The sequence below is a fragment of the Brachyhypopomus gauderio genome, chromosome 6, assembly GCF_052324685.1.
Source record: "Brachyhypopomus gauderio isolate BG-103 chromosome 6, BGAUD_0.2, whole genome shotgun sequence".
Lineage (NCBI taxonomy): Eukaryota > Metazoa > Chordata > Actinopteri > Gymnotiformes > Hypopomidae > Brachyhypopomus > Brachyhypopomus gauderio.
In genome coordinates this window covers 11,357,202-11,380,225 of record NC_135216.1, presented here as the reverse complement: position 1 = coordinate 11,380,225, position 23,024 = coordinate 11,357,202, and the positions used below count along the sequence as shown (strand labels likewise).

Here is a 23,024-nt window from a genome sequence, read left to right as displayed (position 1 = left end):
TTTGGAAAGGTTAAAAATACCATTTACAAATTCACAGGCCAAAAACAAAAAAACCCCAAACAAACAAAAAAAACACAAGAACAAGATCAAAGTGTTTATAATAGAAAAAAATAAAGTTTATTGCCACGTGACTTAAACCAGAGGAAATGTCACTCCTGCAAGCAATGCTATTTAAATGGTTATGGGCACTATGAAGAAAACAGCTGCTGTGAATGTTCCCATTATAGGAGTTAGCTCATATTACATAAGTATGGACATCGTGTAGGACTGTGTGCTCGCGGTAGCCCAGTGGAGATGACCCAGAGAGCGCAGCAGGGACCGGCACCGAGAGAGTTAAAGCTGCAGCAGTCGGTCTCTGGCCACACCCGCCAAAGCAGCTCATTTGCATGCAAGGCATTTGGCGGGAAAGCGCTCACCACTCCGCCTTTGTGCCAGAGCTCCTCCTCTGCGGACGGAGCCGTTGGCGGGAAACCCAGTGCGCTAAGGCGCTAAACTGCAGCGCGCGAGAGCCACGCCCCTCCTCCTCTATCTCCCGCGGCCACCGGCGGTCAGACCACCACACCGTACCCAGGCAACCGACGAAAACACTCAGGCGTGCCGGCACAAGAAAGGAAGGTTTAAAAAAAACAGAAATACTACTCCACACAATAAGCAGAAATGTGAGAGCATTAAAAGGAGATACTATACCGAGAGGCAGTGGGGGGGGGGTGTGCAGGGGTCAGCCGGGTTTAGGTGCAACACTGCCAAGCAAGTGCACTCACACGTTCGGAGAGGAAAAGACGCAAGACGCTTGAAACGAAAGCTCAGCAGAGCCGTTTTCTGAGGTGCATGGTAAATACTGCTCAGTACACACACACTCAAAATAAGTACGTGAAGCAGCTTACACCTCTGTGGTTATACGCCACACGCCACAGTGACACTGCAATCAGAAGATGTAGACAGTGACACCAGCATCTGCAGCAGATATACTTAGAAAACCATCTGATATTGTGGATGTCCTACATATTTAGTAACTAAACCATATGTGAAACAAGTTTATTTTCAAAACACCCAGACTCACAGGACTGATAAATTCCATCGTTGTTTATTCAGGTATTAGAAGTTATTTTATTCTCTTTGATACACATTTATATTTCCCTTTAAGAATTCAGGTGATGTTGCAAAACATCCCCTCTCATTTCCTCTGTGCACACATGCAGCTATATGTGTATACGCGCACACACGCATGCACTCACACACACACATATGCATACACAGGAAAGTCAGCACACAGAACTTGTCACTTCTGGTGTGTGGTGTTGGTGTTTTCCTTAGAAGCGTGGGGTGGTATTAAAGGAGCAGTGGTCTCTGCACTCTAAAGCTGCTCACGTCTTTTCCTTCCTTTTCACTTCATTACATTTCTCACTTCGTCTCATCTCGTCTCGTCTCATCTTTCATGCCAATTACAGTTTTTTTTTTCACATTGCAATCTTAATTGTTTTTATTTCAAAGGTATGGTGCATGCATTCTTTACTAAAATTCTGCTTTGTTAATGCTGTAAATGAATATGGCCATGTCAATAAAGCCAAGTGAAGTGAACAGCTGGAGTGTAGCTCCACAGGAATGTACCACACACACACACACACACACTCGCCTTGTCTACATTTTCTCCCTTGTTTTGCCTGCCAAGAGTGTGACTACGTCCTGCACCCCTTCAGACATCACAACTTCAGCTTTTACTCAACACAACACATTTCATCAAACAGCCTTTAGAGAGTCAGCTGCAGGGAGTTCTGTCAGCCACAAGGTCAGTCTCCCCATGCTAACTACAGTCTGGTTTAAACCCATATAAGGGGGCCAGGCCCTACACACACTCCAGCAGCTGAAGCAAGGGTCTGGACGCTGGCCAACAGGACCAGTGACATAACCACCCAGAGACGCGTGACTGGGGTTAAAGCCCCGCTCGACGGCCACAGCCCCCGCTGCCTTACAGCTGAGCAGCCGCCCACCTACTAACTTCCTGTCCCGGGGGAAACGGTTCAACGGGACGCTACGAAAACAGGAAGCAGAGGACGAGTGGAACAGCGGTGGCAGGAAGAAAGAGGGAAAACAGCAAGCGGAGGAGTAGAGAGCAGCCCCCACATTACATAAGCAGACAGGAAATGTGCAGGCCTGGGCCATTCTCTGCCCCACACACACTACAAACACACAATTACCAAACGCACACAAACACAGTTTAACATCTGCAACTCTTTGATCATGTCAATCCCACATATGCAAAATGAATGTGCTGCCTTTCCTCACACATATCAGGTCAGAATGATTTGAAAGACTTCTAACAATTTGTCTGTGTGAGAGTGAGAGAGAGAGAGAGAGAGAGAAAGTGAATTCCTAATGCAGTGAGACACCAGATTTTCCATGCACACCTCTGCTAGGGGTAATGACTCTTAGCACCCAGATATTTCCTGGCAGACTATAAAAACTAACCCAGAGGACAGGGAGACGAAAAAATGTTGTAGTTAACACCTCCTTGAAAACACGACTGACCACAAAATTCCTGCGTGCATAAACAAATTTAATCTCCTCTGCCGCCTTCATTCTCAGGAGAACTGGAGAAGCCAGCTGGTCGACTTCGGCGAGCCCGCGAACACAGCGCGAGTGACGGCGGCGAGAACCTTCCTGGGTCGGACACCTGCGCTCGGCTGTGCGCACATTCACCTGGGCTCTGCCTAAACCGCGTGCAGGTGCGCTAGTCTGACGTGGTGGGATACGGATGGTATCATGATCAAATCAGGTGGTGAATCTTGAGAACTGATCACAAGCGAGATCTCCGACCTACCACTCTTGACATGGAAGTGTGTGGTACCTCCGCCTAGCTAGCAATGCCAGGTGAAACCTGTTATTGTTGGTTGACCAGGTGGCTGCCTCACATGTGCGCACACACACACACACACACACACACACACACACACACACACACGTTAAGAGTATCTGAAAACATCCCCACCCTTTATGTAGGGCTCCAGCAGCGCTCGTGCCATGAGGAGAAGGGGGTGAAAACAAAGGCGGGGGGGTGGGTGTGTGTGTGCGTGTGGTGGGGGGGGGGGGGGGGGGGTGGGGGTGTGCGTGTGGTGGGGGCGGGGGGGTGGGGGTGTGTGTGTGCGTGTGGTGGGGGGGGGGGGTGGGGGTGTGTGTGTGCGTGTGGTGGGGGCGGGGGGGGTGGGTGTGTGTGTGCGTGTGGTGGGGGGGGGGGGGGTAACGCTTATAGCAGGTGTGATTACAATTACATGATTACACTATTGAACAGTTTCATAATACACCCTCCTGGCCTCTTGAGCTCTTACAGAAACAGTGAAGCGCATTCAAATTAAATAAATACCATTTCTCTTTCAACAGATACAAAGCACTAAAAGAAGACTTCTTTATTGTCTCTCTCTCTCTCTCTCTCACACACACACACACACACACACACGGGTGTGGTGGCTCCTGTAGAGCCAGTTAGCCGTTGCAGTGTGGTTGTAATCAGAGTCATCTGAACAGGGCTATACAGCTGGATGATTAGAGCATGCAGCAGACGAAGAGACGTCAGCACTGCAGGCCAAAGCCCAGGGGACCCCACAAGCCTCTGCTAGTGCACTGCTACTGGAGCAACAGCCCGTCGCCACAGAGATGGAGTGAGTGTGTGTGTGTGTGTGTGTGTGTGTGTGTGTGTGTGTGTGTGAGAGAGAGTTCACTCTACCAAGGCCGGAGCAGTGTAGGAGAGTCCAGCAGTGACAGGTCTGCCTCTGTATGTCCTCCAACCCTGTGACTCTCGTGCACTGTGAGGCTTTAATATACCAAAGGAAGGGATGTCATATAATATGTCCATTATGACCTTGTTTAAGAAAAGAATGAGGAGAGAGGGAGGGAGAGAGAACACACACACACACACACACACACACACACACACACGGGCGAGGGAGGGGAGGATGACAGCAGCTGGTACCTGAACACACACGCACCAAACTAATGCACCACTCGTAAATACTGTTACTGAGAGACCAATGAGCTCAATGTGGCCTTGTGGGTGTGTGAGGGAGTGCGTGGGACAGTGAGAGGCCACACCTGTGATGGGGGGGCGTGGTCATGCGAGAGATCACGCCTGTGTTGGGGGGTGAGGGACAGAGAGAGGTCACGCCTGTGTTTGGGGGGAGTGGTCATGCGAGAGGTCATGTCTGTGTTTGGGGGGCGGGGTTTGGGGGAGACAGAGAGAAGTCACGCCCTCCGTGCCCCTTTTATTAGTATTAGAAAAGACCCCAAGATAAAACTGGAATCTGTAAGAAAAAATAATAAAAATTCAGCCTGATTTCATCAAGATACAAATGAGCTGATTGCTAGTCTGTACCTGGTTATGCAGTAGAGGTGTTCAAGACAAAATCTACAGATAAGAGAAAGAGTGAGAGTGAGCGAGAGAGAGAGAGAGCGCACAGCACCTCAGACCAAAGTTCAAGCAGGGGCACAGAGCGGGCGGGCGCCCGGCCAACTCAAACAGGGGCCTGCATCGCCCAGCAGACCTGCCAAACTCTCTATCAGCCTGGTCCATACAGTCCACACCCACACAAACACCCACACAGAGGAAAAGAGCAGGGTGTGGAAGACAATGCCTGCACACAGCACTTTCCCCTGCTGCTGTAGTGACGGACAGGTCAAGCGTTTGCGCGGGTGCTGGGGCAGCCGCTCGTGTGCGGGCTGGGTTTGGTATGCTTCGCACACAATGGAGGCACCTGGGATACGACAGAGGATGATGAACGGAGGACCACGCCCATGCAGCAGGACCGCCAGCCCCCTCCCCCACGCGTGTCTGACTCTGACGCCGATGACCATTCAGAGAGCTCAGCTGTTATAGGTCCAGCCTGTGGCCCTGCATGGTTTTTAGCTCCGCCCCCACCCGCCACAGCCCTCCCCCTCGGAGCAACCCATGGATGTGCCCTGGATCCTCAACACGGACTCACCTCAGCCCAGACCGAACATCTCCTTCATGGCCGGAATCTTGCCTGCTGTTGGGGCGCACGCCAATGAAGGAATGCCACGGACCCCAGCCTTCACAGGGGCAAGGTCAAAGGTCACAGACGGGGTCAGAGCAAGGACACGGAGAGGCCAGCAATTCACAGCGTCATGCAGAACTCGGAGGAGTGAGTTTCTTCAACGCTCACTCAGCGGATGGTTAAAGTGACTGAAGGGTCAATGACCCTGGAGAGCTGGTCTCAGGGACAGCAAGCAACTTCTGGGGCCCAGTCCAGCACTCTAATAATCTACAACCATTTAAGGCCCATTTAATACATGGATTTACAGAAGTAATACTACTAGTAACATCTCTCAGACCAGTAAGATGCTGTCCATGCACAAGCACACGGATCCAGCGACACTCAAAGATTGCACATCTAATTATTCACCAAATCTAATACCATTCACCCCTGGTTATTCAAGCAGCATCCCAGTAGTGACAGATTTGCACACTGCTGTGTGCATGGAGGTTCTTCCCTTCTCTAGAGGACTCTTTATGAGCCATTTCCTAGCAAACCACCTACACGGTCACTCTGGAGGAAAATGATGTGTGCTCCATCAGGCTCTTATCAGGCGTGCTGCGTCTACACATCTGTTGTGATCATGCTGCCATTACCCAGTTGTTGAGGTAGCACGCACTAGCGTGCATCTTCGTCCACATGGCGCTTTTAATATTTGGCTACGTCTGGCCACTGTCTGCGTAAACCAAGTGTTTATTAGGCGTGTTTGTCTCAGCAGCACCAGATGGCTGAGTGTTTTGTCTAGTGGGATTAGGGTTATGTGCTGATAGGACAGGCGAGTCTAAGACGCATCCCAGCGCCTCCCAAAAACCCAGGAGAGAGGGGTCTCGACCAGAACTCTACCACCCCCACCCTCAAACACCCCAGAACGGCAGGCGAAACACAGGCTCCCCTCACCCCTGCAGCTCATCAGCTCCTCTGATGGACGACCGTGGGTCTTAGGAGGCTGCGTTTGCTCTCGTTTATGCAATAACACCCCCCCTCCTCCCACCCCATTCACAAGGTCATTATGTGCAAAAATATCGCTGTGTGTTGAGCTCCATGTTGGAATGTTGAGCCGGGCCACACACCGACAGCTCGACCCCGCGGTGCCCAGCCCCCCCTCGCTGCCATGCCAACCACACGCGCACCCGGGCACAGAGATTACAGGCATCACCTTCTGCGCGTGTGCTTGATTTCACCACACACACACACACACACACACACGACCCACTTCAGGCCTCTAAGGTACGGAGCAGAAAAGAGCTTTCGGTCTACAGCACCTTCCTTCATTAATGCACTAGCGGAAGGGGAACAAAGAAACTAAAAGACCGGCGCTGGCTGAATCACGCCTGACAAAAGTCTCCCCCTCCCTCTGGCTCAGGCACACAGGGGGACACTTCTCTTTCTAAGAAGCGTTCCTGAAATAAACCCAGAGACCCGGCCCACTTACGAGGCCAGGACTGCGCCGTGCAGCTCCAGTTAGGCACTTGTTTGCAGGGTTGCGGTGGGGTTGCGTTTGCTCAGAAGGACCCGAAACTGTGGCCCATTCAAGAGTGAAGCAGGAAATGAACTGGCCATTTAGGTGTGCGACTGCCTTAGGCAGGCCTGACCCACAGTTCTCTGTGGGTTAACTGATGCCATTAAAGTACACTACAGCCTTGCCCTGTGGTTTCTTATCAGACACAGGACGCAGCAACAGTGAGACCAGGGTGCAGGACTCTGAAAAAGGAGAGGGGGGGGGGGGGGGGGGGGGGATAGTGTGCAAAACACTTGTAGGTCTTAAAAGGCAGATAGAGTATGAAGTAGAGTCCTGGACTATCTACCCCACACCCATAGATCACTATGCTGCACACACCCGACAAAATGTAGCGCTCATCACCTCTGTTCTTAGACCTTTTTGTTTAACCTCTTCCCAGAATGCAGCTGAGTGACCTTTGGTCTCTGCCCCAGGTTAAGAGTCTTCTTCATTCATAGGAAGCTTAGCCGACCTCTCGGTGAGGTTTTCCTGTCGTAACGCTCACTCAGTGAGACTAAAATAACACCCACACACCCAGATAGAGGTCAGTGCATCCCGGCTCTTAGCAGTGCTACTTTCACCAATTTCACAGGCACCCACTAGGGCAAACAAAATAAGCATAAATGTGAACATAAATGTACATTTCTTTAATTAAATATATATATTTTTTAATATAAAAAAAAAATGTACAGACACACCTTATACATTTATGTATATACATAAATTCTGAGGATTTTCTTCCTTTTCCATTATGAATGAGCAACTTAAGGTCACAAAGCAAAAAATGAGTGGGGATCCAAGCTGCCACCTCCGAGACCCAGGCTGCCTCCTCCAGGGTCCAGGCTGCCTCATCCAGGGTCCAGGCTGCCTTCTCCGAGACCCAGGCTGCCTCCTCCAGGGTCCAGGCTGCCTCCTCCAGGGTCCAGGCTGCCTCCTCCAGGGTCCAGGCTGCCACCTCACACAGCTGGTCCATCACTGCCCTGCTTCCCCTGTCCCTCCAGTTCCCCGCAGGCTGCATCAGGAGCCAGAGAGGAGGGACTTGCTTTCTTTGGACACTTTGGTGTAGAAAGGTCAGAAGCAGCATCCGAGACCTCTTCTGTCTTCCTCCTCTTCCGGACATGATGCAGGTGGGTCTTGGACCTCAGATGGGCTAAAAAGGAAAACAAAGGGCATTTTGGACCATGGATTCACTCTGTGAACGTGCTCCAAGACCAAAAGACTGGCCTGGGGTTACAGGGGTCAAGAGCAGGCCAGAGAGCTCACCTGTCCACTCCAGGTCACCAATGATTACTTTATCACACAGTTCACACATGTGGCGAATCCTCTTGTTACGGGGCCCCTCCCCTTCTATTCTGATTGGCTCAACAGACGGCTGCTCACCCTAAACAAGGTAGCAAAAAGAGAAATCAGTGGATCTCTAGGCATTCACACAGGGTATGGCAAGTTAACCTGCCTGTGGGCCTGCAGTCTACTGCTGGTCAATAGCCCCACAGGTGTAGTGTTCATAACATCAGTATAATGTAACAATGCAATAAACACAGCAGTGTTCCCCCTTGAATAATACTTACAGATTACACAAACTATAGTAAGGACAGAAAACATGAGAGCCCAGAGATGGTCACCAAAACCAATCATAAAATAATTCAGTACAATAATAAATCAGAAGTTGGATCTCGACATTTCAAAAAACATGTACCAGCAACACTGGACACTGCAGTACTGTTCCAACATAGGAAAAACAAAGAAAAGCATAACTTTAGAAGCCTTTAATAACACCCTTACACTCTAGCTTTCTCAAAACGTCGCTCTTGAGAGACTTCGGTCAGGTGGCTCTGCCTTTCTTGCTGTATTGTTTATTATTGCTGAATAGTTTATGCAGTTTCCCTTGTAACTACTGAGAGTTTAGGAATAGCTGACATTTGTCACGGGCAAAGTGAAATACAGGAGAAGTGCAGTTTCAACGCTGGAGGAAAGTTTTCTTCATTCTCCAAGTGTAAAGGGCTCAGTGGCTGGCGTGTTCATCCCCACCACAGAGACAAGTTCTCTAAACTGAGCGTCCTCTTCCACAAACTGTGCCACCGAGCCATATGACCTTTCATTTGAAGGCTTAATGCAGACGAGCAGAGGTCTTCCAGGGAAATGGAAGCCGGTTCCCTGAATATCCTGGCACACGTGACGTCTTCAGTCAGCTGCCTGTCGATCACAGCTGTCAATACGTCTATGTGGCAGAAGGCCCACTGCGGCCTGACTGTTGACGTTGTGGTTTCAGGGCCTCGTTTGTTCGATCCTTCCCGACTCCGCTTTGTCGTATCAACGTTTCTGGCAGTGGTGGCTAGACGAACACTAAGCTCACACTAAGTGGTGCCTTGGGCTCGTTCTGTGTAGTCCCGCGCTGGTGCTCATCATAATGTAAACTATTGGCGTCTGCTGAATATTGCTATAGCTTTGACGAAGGACTCTGGTCATGTCTGGTCACAGTGACCATTTTGCGTTGACGTTCTTCAAGCGTTTCAATTTGTCTTTTCTCTTCAGGCTATAGCATTGTGATATGAACACTGGAAAAAGGTTTGAGAGTGGCAAAAAATAATAATTTTAAAAACTTCTAAAAACACCATTTCCTATTATTGCCCCATCAATATCATCCCTGTCAAGTGTATAAGTTCAGGAAACACTCTTCAATAAACCCCTGTGGAGAAACATCTCAGTATAAATGTAAGCTCATTAATGTAAGGTGGTGTTACATCTGGCATGGAATCTACACTAACTGAGAATTATTCTGATGTTTTCACAGTTTCCCTTTCAGTTCAAGAGAGGCAGGAGGCTGTTCCTTTACAGCCATTTTCATATCTGTCCACGCAAGCTTTCAAAAAGGATCAAACTGGCTAATTAACTCAAGAACACCTACATAACTTCCAAACGTACGAGAGTGATCTCTCAGCGGCAGTCCACGTTCTGCGAAAATTACTGCGCCAACCCTCTGCAATGCTCACACGCATCCTCAGACTTTGAGCTGGACCATCAATATCTCGATGCGTATAAACCCAGATCTGCCGTGTGTTTCGCAGGCGTCGTGCTCAGACACGCCATCATCTGCATGCCTCCAGTCACTGTAACCTTAGCAGAATGGGCTTGAAATGTTTAGTAGTTTCTCTAAATATCTTGCACGCAAAACGCAAAAAAAAAAAAACTCTCCCCGAAGAGAGTAACTCTGCTCGGAGGCAGGAGGGCCAGTGTCTCCAGCCTGACGAGACTGCGGCCCTTTTTGGGTCCATGTAGCACAAATGGCCAAAGGCTGGACAGCAAGGCTCAAGGGTTGTTGGCACAGAGACGGCGGTGTCCTCTGATGCCATGCCAACAGAAGATGTAGTGACATGGTCTGGGAGGACATAAGCGTCAACACAGTAGTGCTAGTCACATCCTCCTCGTCCTCCAGCTCTTTCTGCTCCTCTGAGCTGCAGTCATCGCTATCGCTCAGGTTAGCGCTACGTCTGGGCTAGTGGGGCTCACTGGCGGGATATTAACCCAGACTCCTCAGGTTGTGATGGTGAATTAAAATGTCATGGTGAATTAAAATAAAATTCCCATCAACTCCTGTTACTCTTAGGGTTTTCCTTAGAGGGGGGGCAGTCATGGCCTGGTGGTTAGGGAACTGGTCTTGTGACCGGAGGGTCGTGGGTTCGATTCCCAGACAGAACATGACTGAGGTGCCCTTGAGCAAGGCACCTAACCCCAACTGCTCCCCGGGCGCGGGGCTAGGGCTGCCCACCGCTCTGGGCACGTGTGATCCACAGCCCCCTAGTAATCACTAGTGTGTGTGTGTGTGTGTTCTGACTGCACAGATGGGTTAAAAGCGGAGGACAAATTTCGATTGGGGTGTAAAAATCACAATTGACAAAATATGGCACATTTCATTTCATATTGCACCCCACTCTTGTACGTTCTGACTTTGGACATTTTGACAGCAAGCAAGGCAATGGTTCGTGAGCATGAAACCCATTAAAAATTCTCATTAACAACACTAAAAATGCCAATCCAGGGCCCATGTTTAGTCCTGAAGTCCACAAAAATCCACCAACAATCATCATTTGTGAAGAAAAGAGATCAATTCATATCACAAATGATTTTGCCTTTTTATAACTGTTGAGTTCTTAACAATGATCTCAATCCGAAGGAGGGCAAACGCGATTGGATCTAATAACAACATTACAGGCTCATTTTCCCTACAGATGACGAGACACATGGAGCCGTTAGCCGACAGAAAACCAGCAACTCCACAGGCTGAAGGTACAGTCACACTGAGAACAACATTTTGATCTGGCGGAGGGAGGGGCGAGGAGGTGCAAGGCTGGGTGTGCAAATCAAACCTTCTGTAAGCAGTCCAGTATGGCCAGGGCCGGCGTGAGGACGGTCTGCTCCCACCGGGACACATCTGTTACATCAAGGCCATAAACGGGTGGAACGTTGCTCCCCGGCCCTGAGAGTAAACAACACAAACGCTCCAGCCAGCTGCCACAAGCAAAACCCACAGCAAACGTACATTTTGTCTGCAACAGTGCAATTGAAATAAGGGAGGGAGCTGCCAGCGTGGTGTGGGCACATCATGGAGCATGAAAAAAGCCAATCAGAGAGAGTGGATCAGGGCAGGGGGCGGAGCTGAGCGGGGCGGGGTGGAGGAGGGCGGAGCCGGAGAGGGCGTGGCAGAGCAAGCAGAGGAGGGAGAGCGGAGGAGAGAGAACGTCCTGGGGCGCAAAGGGAGTGGCGGAAGGCAGACGGCCCACCGCCTCAAATCTCCTCCATAATCTTCCCCATCAGCATTTCTGGCCCAGCTAGTAGATCAGTAGGGCAGTTCCAGCACAGGCACCACTCACTCTCCCAAACACCCGGGGTGAGAGATGAGAACGACTGCACAGAAACAGGCAGTCTGCACTTCCGCCTCGCAGACAGGCCCCGCCAGACAGACTGACAAAGATGGAAAACAGGCAGGCCCAGACCAAGAAAAATACCTTGAAATAACTGTTTGGTGAGACCATGTGCTTAGACTACATCTTATCAGACTTGGGCACAAGGTGAAATGCCTTGAACATGACACATGCCTTCAGCCCAAGTCACACAGTGCACACACAGAGTCTTTTGGTTTAAAGAAAGGGGGGGGGAAAACTCTAAGACTTTCAGGAATCAGACCTGCTTAGCTTGGGTCTCAGCAGGATCTGCAAAGCTGCTCCAGACCTCAAATGAAAGATCTAATTGGTCTGCAGGGCCTCCACATCTGACTGCAGCCTTACCACTCCTGGGTTAATCCTATTAGCTACAGTGGCTCAATTATCCAAATCAGTTACTGGGTAATCTACTCCAAACAGCATTAACCAATACAAGTCAATGCAAAAAGGAGCAAATGGCAAAGTTTCAGCGCCTCACCTCTTGTGTTTACTGCCCTGGGGCCATCTGAGTCTCAGCTAACTGGCAGTGTGTTACACTATGCAAAGCACCCAATTCACCCAAAATTACCCGGGTGGGTGGCCAACCCCTCGGTCATCTCCGTGGAAACAAAAAATGCTGATTAAATCAAACAGCTACATCCTCTATTAAAGAGTAATGCCTTTTAGGTTTATCTTTAGCCAAAGCCAGTTAGTGAAATGTCACTAGAGCCAATTGCAGTACTTTGGTCAAAAAGTTTAATTACTTCCTGAAAGAACTGATAAAGGCACAAGGAGTGTGTGTGTGTGTGTGTGTGTGTGTGTGTGTGTGTGTGTGTGTGTGTGTGTGTGTGTGTGTGTGTGTGTGTCGGCAGGGCGTGTCACGTCCTCCCATCGCAGCCGGAGACGGGGATATTCAAAGCGAGTCTTACAACACGCTTGATTGCCTATTCAAACATATTCCAACTCCCCCGTTTACCTTCAGAGGAAATTCCCTTTACACCAGATCAAATAACCGTCGTCAAATTGCCACCCGTCGGAGATAAGCTCGTTTCGACAGGTGGAACGGACCCGTCCGGCGCCGCAACATCGCGGGCCACGCCACCCGATTCGGAAAAGCGACCTCGAACTGCGAGTGTGATCCGGTCCACTTGGAAGTGATGGTCATGATCAAGCACAGTAATGGAGGCGGTGAGGGCGTGGGAGTGGCCCCCGGAGTCCTGACCCACTCCAGTAACCCGAGCGCTACGGTGTCAGAAGGGAGAGGATCTCGCCACAGCCAAGCACCCTCCAGCGAGCAGGAGGGGATTTTTACACATTCCTCAGGTCAGATTCCTCTGGAGCCGGAAGGGGGGGAGAGCATGTCCCAGCAGGGCAGAGGGCCACTCTTCATACACACGTCAGTAAATACGCATAACAAAGACGTTTATATGCAAATCAATATGCAAATTCAAACAAATATCGTTACTTGTGGCAACCCATTTAATTCTTTGCTCATCGCTCATATTGCGTAAAAGAAAAGAAAACAAAAAAAAGTAATGGCGGTATGCCTTACACAAAAATAAGCCCTTGCTTGTTTACAACCAGTGCAAATAGAGATAACATATCTAGTAAGGATTACAAAACTTCCTCTTAATCTAATTAACCTCAAAAGAACTCTGTGTACAAGGTCGTATGGATAAGGAATGACAGTCCGACAACAACGGTAAAGTGTTATTGAACTGGACAACTTAAACTGGTTTCGAATATAAAACCAGGTCAGGTTCTCCAGGTCTTTTCTTCCTCCACGCTCACGCCCACGCACGCTCCTCGGTCGCCGCCCGGCCTGTGGGGAGGGATCCCGCCTCAGCTCGTGTGTGCGGCCTGCCACTCGCCTGCTGCTCCTAATCACGGTCGGGTTCTCTTTCTCCGGGCCCTTTGTCCTCCGCCGTGCTCCGCAGACGAGGGGGGGGGGGGCAGCAGGTGGGCCGGGCCGGAGCACCTGGCCTACCTGAGCCATGCGGCAGGCGGGCGAGGACGTGCGGCTTCGCCCTTCTCCTGGACCCCGGGGACGGAGGGCTCGGGGCGCCCACTCTCACCCGGGGGAGGACAGGTGCTGGACGGGGACGGCCCTGCTTTTCAAAGCCCAATCTGGGTGAAATCTAAGTCAAATAATCCTGCCAGACATGAAGGGAGGGGGGGGGGGGGGGGGGGGGGGCGTGGCTCACTACTCCTGCGGCGTCCCTGAGTGGACGCTCCGGCCAGGACGAGGGCCGAGGGGCAGCATGCCACAACACCACACCTGCACGATCAGAGGGGGGGGGTGGGGGGTGTACTACGCAGCGCACCTGTCTCTGACTCACAGCTACAGCAGGACTTTGCTCCTCATTATGATAAAGCCTCAATCATTCATTTGTGCATGTGACACTGTGTGTGTGTGTGTGTTGTGTGGGGGCGGGGCATGTAAAAAGAGCAAGAGAGGTAACGAGACAGCCTTGTCTGTTATCCACACATCACCTTGGCAAATGGCCTTAGTGAATAAAAGTCTCCATCTTTGGCTTAAAGGAGACACACACACACAAACACACACACACACACACGCGCACGCTCACAGACATGCACGCACACACAGACAGACAAGCACAGACACACAACCCCACACACAGACACACACACACAAGATGACAGCTGACAGGCTTGAACAGTGAGCACGAGAGTGGTGTATGGGACGGCTTCTGTAACACAGACGGAGACGGAGACAGAAGCAGCTGTGCGTCACGGAAGGGGACACTTTTCAGCGTCGCACCTGTTGCACATGATGATCGGGTTTCCCGCACCGCTGACAAAAGGCAGAGAGCGGTTACTTAATGCTCACATGGGCCCAACACAGATGCCTTATGCTTCCTCAGAACTGACTCAACCCATATCCTTTCAGTACACACACACACACACACACACACACCACTGCACAAAGTAACTCAGTCAGAGGAAAAAAAGCGCGATCATCCACAATAAGCCAATTAAGTCCAGTAACTTGTGGGCTGCACCCAAAAGCATGTGTATCTCGCTCCTTCACACACACACACAAACACATACACACACACTTCTGTGGGTGGCTTTCTCTGCCAAGACACTATGGGTTAGTCTGAGCCAGGCTTCATCATTCAAAACGCTCGCCTGTCTAATTCAATAATACAGTCCAATACACATCCAACAATGGCAATTCAGAAGGGGGGGGGGGGGGGGGGGGGGGCTGATTTGCCCATCTCTGGCCCATGAAATGAAACCCTGTATTCCCTGACCCATTCTAAAACCCTGCCTCTAACCAGACACCGAAACACTACTGACACCCAACACAGAACCTCTGTTTCCTGTAGACACACATATCAAATGCACCCCACAACACTCCACAATACAAACAATATCAAATTCCAAATGTGGAAAAGCAAAGCTGAACTAACTCTGTTCCTCCTAACTGTTCCTCATAACTTTATTCCTGTCAAAATACTGGTGATGTCACACAAATACTATTTAAACACTGCGTCTAGTTAAAGAAGGGCTTGGCTGTTTTATTATTTTTATTGTACACATACAAGTAAAATTAAAACCATAAGCATATTAAGATAATTAGGAAAGTCTGAAGATCAAGTCATTCACAGTGACTAACGTGACCACCACGTTCTATAGTGATTACATTGTGATTACATAGTGCCTGCACCACGTCACTGATGCTCCCTGTAGGTGTGGAGGACAAGAAGCCAATCACGTAGCCCATGACCTCAGCAGCCCCCACCCCAAGAGGCTCAGATCCACAACTGCTTTCCAGGCAGTCAGCTAATGCTGACCGGATTAGTGCGGTCATCTGAGGGCCCTGGGTGTGGGGGAGGGAATCAGGGCTTAGAGAGAAGGGGGGGGGCACAAAACACAAACAAAAACCCACCCTGTCAGGGAGGGTAACAAAAGTAACGTAAATACAGCGAGAGGCCGAGCGGCGTGGGTGACTGTAACTGTGGGGGGGCCCGCGGGGGCGTAGGCGGGCGGGTCGGTACCGGGAGGTGGCGGCAGGGCCTACGGGCTTAAGTGCGGCTCGGTGGGCAGCAGGAGGAGGTGCGGGAAAGACCGGAGCGCTCTCGTAGAGCAGCGTGGGGTAATCAGAATGAAGAAGCATTTGGTGGAGCGACGTGTGGGGCGGGCCATTCTTCGGGCCCTGACAGGCGGCTAATGTAACACATGGCCCCGCGCGCACAGGGGGGGCCCCGAAAAATGTGTCAGCCAACCTTTGTAGTCAGTGCCATGGGCTGTGGGCAAGTCCCAAATCTAACAAATAAAACCAACGAAATTCGAAACGCACTTTCGAGAGCGGATCAAGACGGGCGCAGACGCACGTGCCTGTACGTTCGGTGAGCACGTTCGCTCCGCGTCCTCGCCTAGACACCTGCGTGGGGCCTTTCGCCTCTAAAGCAATCTCCCACACGTCGTCAAACCCTCGGGTCCCCCCGCAGAAGGCATGATGGCCAGCCCGGAGACAGGCAGGGAGCGGGGCCATATGGCTGGAGACAGACACCCACTTAATCGGGTTTAGCCACCGTCTCCACCCCGTCCCTTTAAGCTCTAACCGGATTTCTCACCGAGGCTTCACCCCTCTCTCTTCTGCCGCCCTCCATGCTGTGCTAATGCAGGCAGAGCCATGCGTAGAGAAACAATGAAGCCTGCTTGTGGGGGGGGAGATAAACGAGGCGCTGGGGGAAATCCGAGCCCCACTCAGTCTATTGTGGAGGAGCGGTAAGGAGAGGAGGTGTCCGTGTGGGAGGAGGGCCGGCGTGCAGTCAATGAGGAGGGGTTCCAGGATCAAAGCGGGTCCCACAGGATGATGGGCCATTACAGGAAGAATGTGTGGCGTGGAAAGACTAGATGGACGGCTGGGTGCATGCGTGGAGGGAGGGGGGGGGGGGGGGGGTGCAGGAGGAAACGCGCGAGGGCAGGACTCAAGTTCACGGGAAAAAACGAGCCCCAAGCATATCGGGTTACAGAGACTCCTTCAGGCGTTCTCCCTCCTCCGCTCTGCTCTCTCTCTTTGTGTCCTCCCTGCTGGATCCCAATGCAGAAACACGCCCTGAAGTGCAACTGCCCTTCCTGACAGCTGCTTTGCCCCTGTGCAGAGGCACCGGGCCGGGCAGGGAGCCGGCGGCCTGGAGCAGCCGGGCGGAGGGGCCACGGAGGGGCCAGGTCACCGCTGCTCCTGCCTTGTTTGTGTGTTTAATGGCCTGTGCGAATCCCATCTCGTTAAAGGCAGCTGTGATTGCCTGGCCATCAGACCATGCTGCGAGTGAGAGGGGAGGAACACACACACACACACACACACACACACACACACACACACACACACACACACACACACAGAGTGTCTGCTAACACTGTTTAAGAATACACATCAAGTGCATTCGATCGCCTGAGATCTGCATGTACTGTGCGCTGATCCGTTCAGCAGAGTGGCTCGTACAGCAGACAGCCATATGGAGAGGAACAGACAGGTCCCGTACCCGGACAGCGAGGCATTATCCGGAAGCATGACATATAGGAACCGCTGGATCCCTGATGTTTGCAGAATAGTCCAGTAACACAGAAACTAGTGAGCGCGTTATACTACCCTGAGCAGCAACCATAAATCACACATCCCCAGTGCGTACACACACACACACACACACACACACACACACAAATTTTAAAATAGAGAAAAAAGTGAGGAAGGAGCATGGACAGAGGAAGCTGGTGTAGACACTCTGGGGTTGAGGAGTTCTCTGTATGGAGTACACAAGAGCATCATGGACCAATGGACTCTTACTTTTCAGGAAGCGGTTACGGACCCACTTGTTCTGCTTCCGAGCGTAGCGTCTCGTTGCCTGCTTCAGGGCCTCCGTACCTGCCAGAGGAAGATTGAGACAATTTGCAAATCCTGCTCTTCTAGAAAGTTCTTTCCCCCTCTCTTTTCTGGAGAAATGGCACAGTCAGCTTTCTCCAGAGAGCTCCACTAAACCCTTCATCACCGGTTCCCTCCATCCCGGTCTTCCTCACGGTGTTCGGATGGCACTGCTTGCTGCTGTATAAGCATGTTTACGGATGTGGGGCAAACCTTCAAGCTTATGGGCCTACAGAATGAACACAGTGGTAGCTGCAAGTCAACAGAAATCAAACCGAGCTGAGATCACGGTTATCGTCTGTAATGCCATCTGAAAATACGGCTTGACTAACAGGAATCTCCCTTCGCAACATGGGAGACGAGCAAAGATGTTCAGGACTTAATGGCGGGTGAAACAGGAATAAAATTTAATAATAAACTTTATTTATATAGCACTTCACCCAGTTCACAGGGAATAAATGTTTAAAGGAATAAATAAAATGTATATACAATAAATTAAAGAGATTAAAAGTAAAACCAATGAAGTGAATGAGTGTGATTGACACTAATTTAACCACATGAATTCTGATCTTTTATAAATCATAACCCTTTTTGCTCTTGTTGTTCTCATTTTAATTCCTCCTTTTCCAAATATCTCTGTGCATCCCTTTTCTGCTAACGGTGTGAAATTCAGTCAGCTGCAAAGTAAGAAACTATCTTTGAGGCAAATATCGAGCGAAACCCATCCCACAGATCAGACAGCCCTGACAAAGGACAGATGTATTACACCAAGCAGCAGCCGCTCGAGAACAGTGGGGCCTTCAGAAACGCTCAGATGCAAAAAAAAAGCTCAAGAACATATCGATCTTTCATCAGCTCTCTGGCAAAAGTTTGGAGGAAAAAGGCATAAGGTGCTGGGTGTGGCCCCTCGACAGGTGTACGAGGAGAACCGCAGGGGCCCCGCACAAGAGCGGCCCCCACGCCAGAGCACACCCCCCCCGGTTAGAGCAGCCCTGCGCCTGGCATCTCACCTTTCCTCTTCAGCCTCTCGCGCTCTTCTTCTCCGAAGTCTCCGCCAGCTGTGAGGTACTCGTGGAACTCTTTTAACCCAATGGACTGGAAGATGCCGTGCTGATAGTCCTGACTGCAACACAGATTGGAACAAGCAGCTGAAATAGGCAGACAGGTAAGAAGGATTTTGATACACCCGCTATTGTCTGGGGATCCAGACGAGCCGTACTGGCACACATTTCATTTTGAGACGATGTCTCATCGTACTGATGCTTTTCGACACGCCACACGTGTCCGCTCAAGCGTCCAGCCCGCGTCCAGAGCGGACGGCATCAACCAGCTCGGTGTCAGAATGCAGAGACAGGGAGCGGTAAGGGCGGCAAAGGCAACAGAAGACTCATGTGCGTGTGAGAGAGAGAGAGAGAGAGAGAGAGAGAGAGAGAGAGAAGGGAGAGGAGAGCCAAGTTTGACCTTCCTGCTCTGCGATGACACCACGCATGAAAGGAGAGATGAGTGGAGGAAGCAAGGCAGACAAAGGCAGAGCGGAGAGGCGGGCACGGGGGGAGGCTGGGGGGGGAGGAGACAGACGGAGGCGGTGCCTGGGTGGTCAGTCCAGAGAGGCGCGGCCGGCCGCCACCGTTAGACCATGCGGAGACGGTAGCCAAGCGTGGGGGGGGAGGGGAGGGTGGGTCGATAGCGGCGGGGGGGGGGGGGGGGGGCTTGATTGTCGCGACAGGACTCTGGGCAGCCAGCCACCGGCACATCAATTCTCCGCAACCCCACCCATCCCAGGCGGAGCCCAGACAGCGCTGTGTCATCAACATCCGGCATCCCTCCCACCCCCAGGACACGCATGCATTCCGCAGTGCGGCCAATCAGCCGATATCACTGCACACAGCAGCGACTGGCACACAGACTGAAATATCAATAATTAACATTGCTAAGTAAGGGCAACCCACTGCACGTTTCAGTGCAGCACCCCACCCACCCCCCCAACCGACGATGTCCAGCACTGAACAAACTCCACAAAGAAATGACTCGACACAATCCTGCAAAGGAGGCAATAGCAAAGACAGTGACTTTACCCCATCACACTACTACTGGTCAGCATAACCCATCTGGTCAGACATGTATTCTCATCGCATTTTCTGTCTGTCTCTCCCTGTCCATTTGTCTTACCCACTCCCTTAACGCCCCACACAGTTCTCAATCACTGTTAGCACTACGCTTTATGTGTCTCTGTAAAACCATCCACCCTTTCCCCTTCAGACAGCCCAAAACTACTCAAAAATAGAACCACTATTCTTTACTTTTTTCCACTTTTCCTTTAAGTCAGCATTATGGGGCCATCATCACCCCCCCCCCCCCCCCCCCCCATACCCCACCCACCCACCCTCCCGAGGGAAAACGTCTCATTCATGGACGATGAGGCGAGGGACTGCTCCACCCTCAACAGCTCTCCATGTTTCTAGTGCTCCTCGTCCATTTTCAGCTGATTGGCCTGGATGTTCGTCCTCCGTCGGGAGCAGAGACACCCGTTACTGACCTGCTCCTCAACGGCACGCCTCAGATCTACAACCAACCAGGAGAAGTTACAACAGCGGCCTCAAACACACCGTTCACAATCGCATTTCTCTGAAAGAAACGACCGATTTGAGTCTTCCATTTGTAGAGACACTTTTGAACGTTTGTGTACAACAAAAACTACAAAAGCCTTATTTGCATCTTAAGTGCTTCAATCTGAACGAAAACAACATACACACACCGCCACAGAGAATTAAACAACACAAATCCCCAAGGTACATTCAAGGGACATTCAGACCCCAAGGTCTGATTATATATAAATTATTTTACACTGCAATGCCTCCACCAGCTTTTGGAGAACGTAGTGTAATGTGGATTGGAATATGATTCCTGCTCCTCCTCAGCACCTCTGTACACCTGAGCCCATTAGCAGAACTGCGTCTCACACACTCTATACCATGACTCAGTCCAGCCAGCTGCCAAAGAGGGGTTTCCCCCAGGGGATCATGGGCCATTCAGCCCGAGAAGCTTATTTCGTTCTCCTGAATGAACACACACACACACACACACACACAAGTGGGGAAATATGAATGAGTGCACTACCTCTGCGAATTGCAAATTGATTCAATGCTTTTTGTTTTTCGGACATTTTGTTTTTAAGTACATGTGTATTAAGTAAAATCGCAAACTGCCCACGCCTGTCAGTTTGCCAGTGCCAAGACACTGTATTGGTGTGCTAAAACGGACCACAAAGATGGCTGCATGGTCCGATATTAAAATCACTCAGCAACATTAAGGAGGGACAAAAAGAGGACTGGAAAAATACAGAGCAGTGGAATCTAATGACACAGAATGACAGTTCCTCCATTTTAATGTAGCAAAAGCGATGACAGGAAGAGGGCAGTGGAAAAATCGATTGGATGTTTGTGCCATTATGAGAAGGCATCTCCAGTAACATCTCCACTGAGGAAGACCAGTCTAACTGCTCATTCTAAATGTGTAAACATATTTGTTTATTTTAATGCCATCAGATGCTTTGATCATGGATATGGCTATCTGGAATAGTAATAACGGAACATATCTTCTATAATTTTTTTAATCTCTCATTTTAAGACAAAATCTGGACAAAACACACCAAATAACAACTGCTGTCAATCTCATCACATAGAGGCTAGACTAATTTAATGATGAATAAATTTAAATAAATCATTATTTTTTTATGCTATAACTGAGAACCTAAGAGATTATGTGAATTTAACAATGCCTGTAAAAACACCAGTGAATTCATCAGATGCTATATCATATAACTATTGTTAAAACACAACAGTGAAAACCTGTGTTTCACAAAAGAATCAAGTGTCCTACAGATGGCTGTTGAGTGCAAATCTGGCACTGGGAATTCTATAAATGACCAAGAAACCAGTTCAACTTTGCAATAAGATAATCTAAAAGGAATTAGATTGACAACCTGGAACAACCGTCTGCTAACAAAGACCGTCACTGAAAAGTTGGAAACGACTACAAAGCCAACTAATCCTAACTCTAGAAACACACCTTGATCAGGCTCTCCCAGCAAATTTGACACACAATGGACTTCCAACAGTCAACTCGACAGCAACCTAATGCCTCAGTCAGCAACATCACGCCCTCAAGAAAGATGAATGTCCCCCACTCTACTGCAGAGCCACACCCAACCCCACTGAAAAACGTCAGTTCACTGCTCCTCACGCCTCTGCAACAGCCTTCAAATCAGCAAACAAGATGCACTAGGGCTATTCAAGACGGTTACGGTAAAAGGCAGATGGGCCAGGCTGTGGAACTCTATACATATTAACCCAGTCTTCAAAGAGCACCTCAAACAATTACTGTCCTGGTGCCCAGGGGAAGAAATGAGTTATTGTTCCCATTCTAAAAACGAACAAAATGGCCTCACGGTGACTAAGGTGTTATTGTCCTATGCGCACATCTGTGGTGATTCAAAACACCTGAAAGGTGCTCAGCTTCTTTTATCAATCAGGATTACAATCACTCCTCAACCCTTTACAGTCAGCGTACAGTGTCAGCAGATCTGTGGATGGTGGCGAGAGTATGTGCCGAGGCTTCATACTGCAAGATCTGGATGAGTGCCACCGTACTTGTGTTTGTGGACTTGACCTCAGCAGTCAACACGATCACACTCGGAGCTGAAAGTTCATCAGCGCACTTGCACACAGATTTCCAGATGCGTTTCCTGAGAAAATCAGGACCTGCTTGTTCAAGTGGGAGCCCATTTCTCTTCCTGTCTGTCAGTACAGGCACACAAGGATCTGTGTTTTCACTTCCCTGCTCTATTAGCTGTACAGCTGTGACTCAAGTGCCTGGGACTCCACTGGATACGTTTAAAAAAAAACTTGCAGATGACATCACCCTTACACGTCCAACCACAAACAGCAGTAAGGGCATGGAGAAAACCTCACCTCACAACATCCTGCAACATCACCAACCTGCATTACTAATCACAATCCTGCATTACTAACTGCTTTACAATCTCAACAATCCCCAAGAACTTCGCACAGACACGCTCACCCTTAGCAAGCACGGGCTCAATCATTACGATAAAGGCCTGCATATTCACAGAAGCCAACATTTAAATTCAGTATCATTATTAAACCAACGCAGGGCTGTACAGTACAATGAAACACTGTTGGACTATTCTCCAATGCAGTTATAAGAGCACACCATGAGACAATATGACAAGACAACAATGAAACAAAGACAGTAGGAGAATAGGTAATAAAAACAGAATATGTGCAGAGGTAGACTGTATATAAAAAAAAGAGCAGACTATGCACCAATATATATGTACACCCCGAGTGACTGCAGCTTGGTGTAGAAAATTGGCATGTACAGTACTTTAGGGGTAGCCAGGTGAGGTGTGCAACTGAAGCAGTGAGGTATCGGCATCACAGATGTTCTATTAAAGTGTCCATCATGTGTAATGAGCAATGACAATGTTGAGGTACACATCTTACAGCTTACAGTGCAGGGAGTGATGGGTAAAGAGCAATGCGCGTTTCCGACCTTGGGCAATGAGTCCTTTGTGGATATAAACGGAAGGTAAACAGAGAAACAGGAGGTTGAAGGTTTGGATCCGTGATGGTCTCTGCTAAATGTGCATGTTT

General features: G+C 49.9%; 1 protein-coding gene across 2 annotated transcripts in view; it reads right to left on the bottom strand.

Annotated features, from left to right (window-relative positions):
• Positions 1-7,217: 7,217 nt before the first annotated feature.
• trit1 (tRNA isopentenyltransferase 1) overlaps positions 7,218-23,024 on the bottom strand; it is a 40,036-nt gene continuing 24,229 nt past the window's right edge. The window contains exons 7-11 of one of the 2 annotated variants that reach the window (XM_077008682.1): positions 18,360-18,472; positions 17,275-17,352; positions 10,905-11,014; positions 7,804-7,921; positions 7,218-7,690 (exon numbers count right to left, since the gene is read on the bottom strand). In XM_077008682.1, coding sequence (XP_076864797.1) covers positions 7,497-7,690; positions 7,804-7,921; positions 10,905-11,014; positions 17,275-17,352; positions 18,360-18,472 — 613 coding nt within the window. In that variant the 3' untranslated portion in view covers positions 7,218-7,496. Of the gene's footprint in view, positions 7,691-7,803; positions 7,922-10,904; positions 11,015-16,460; positions 16,753-17,274; positions 17,353-18,359; positions 18,473-23,024 lie in introns of those variants that run through there. The other variant, XR_013131804.1, reaches the window with a different exon arrangement.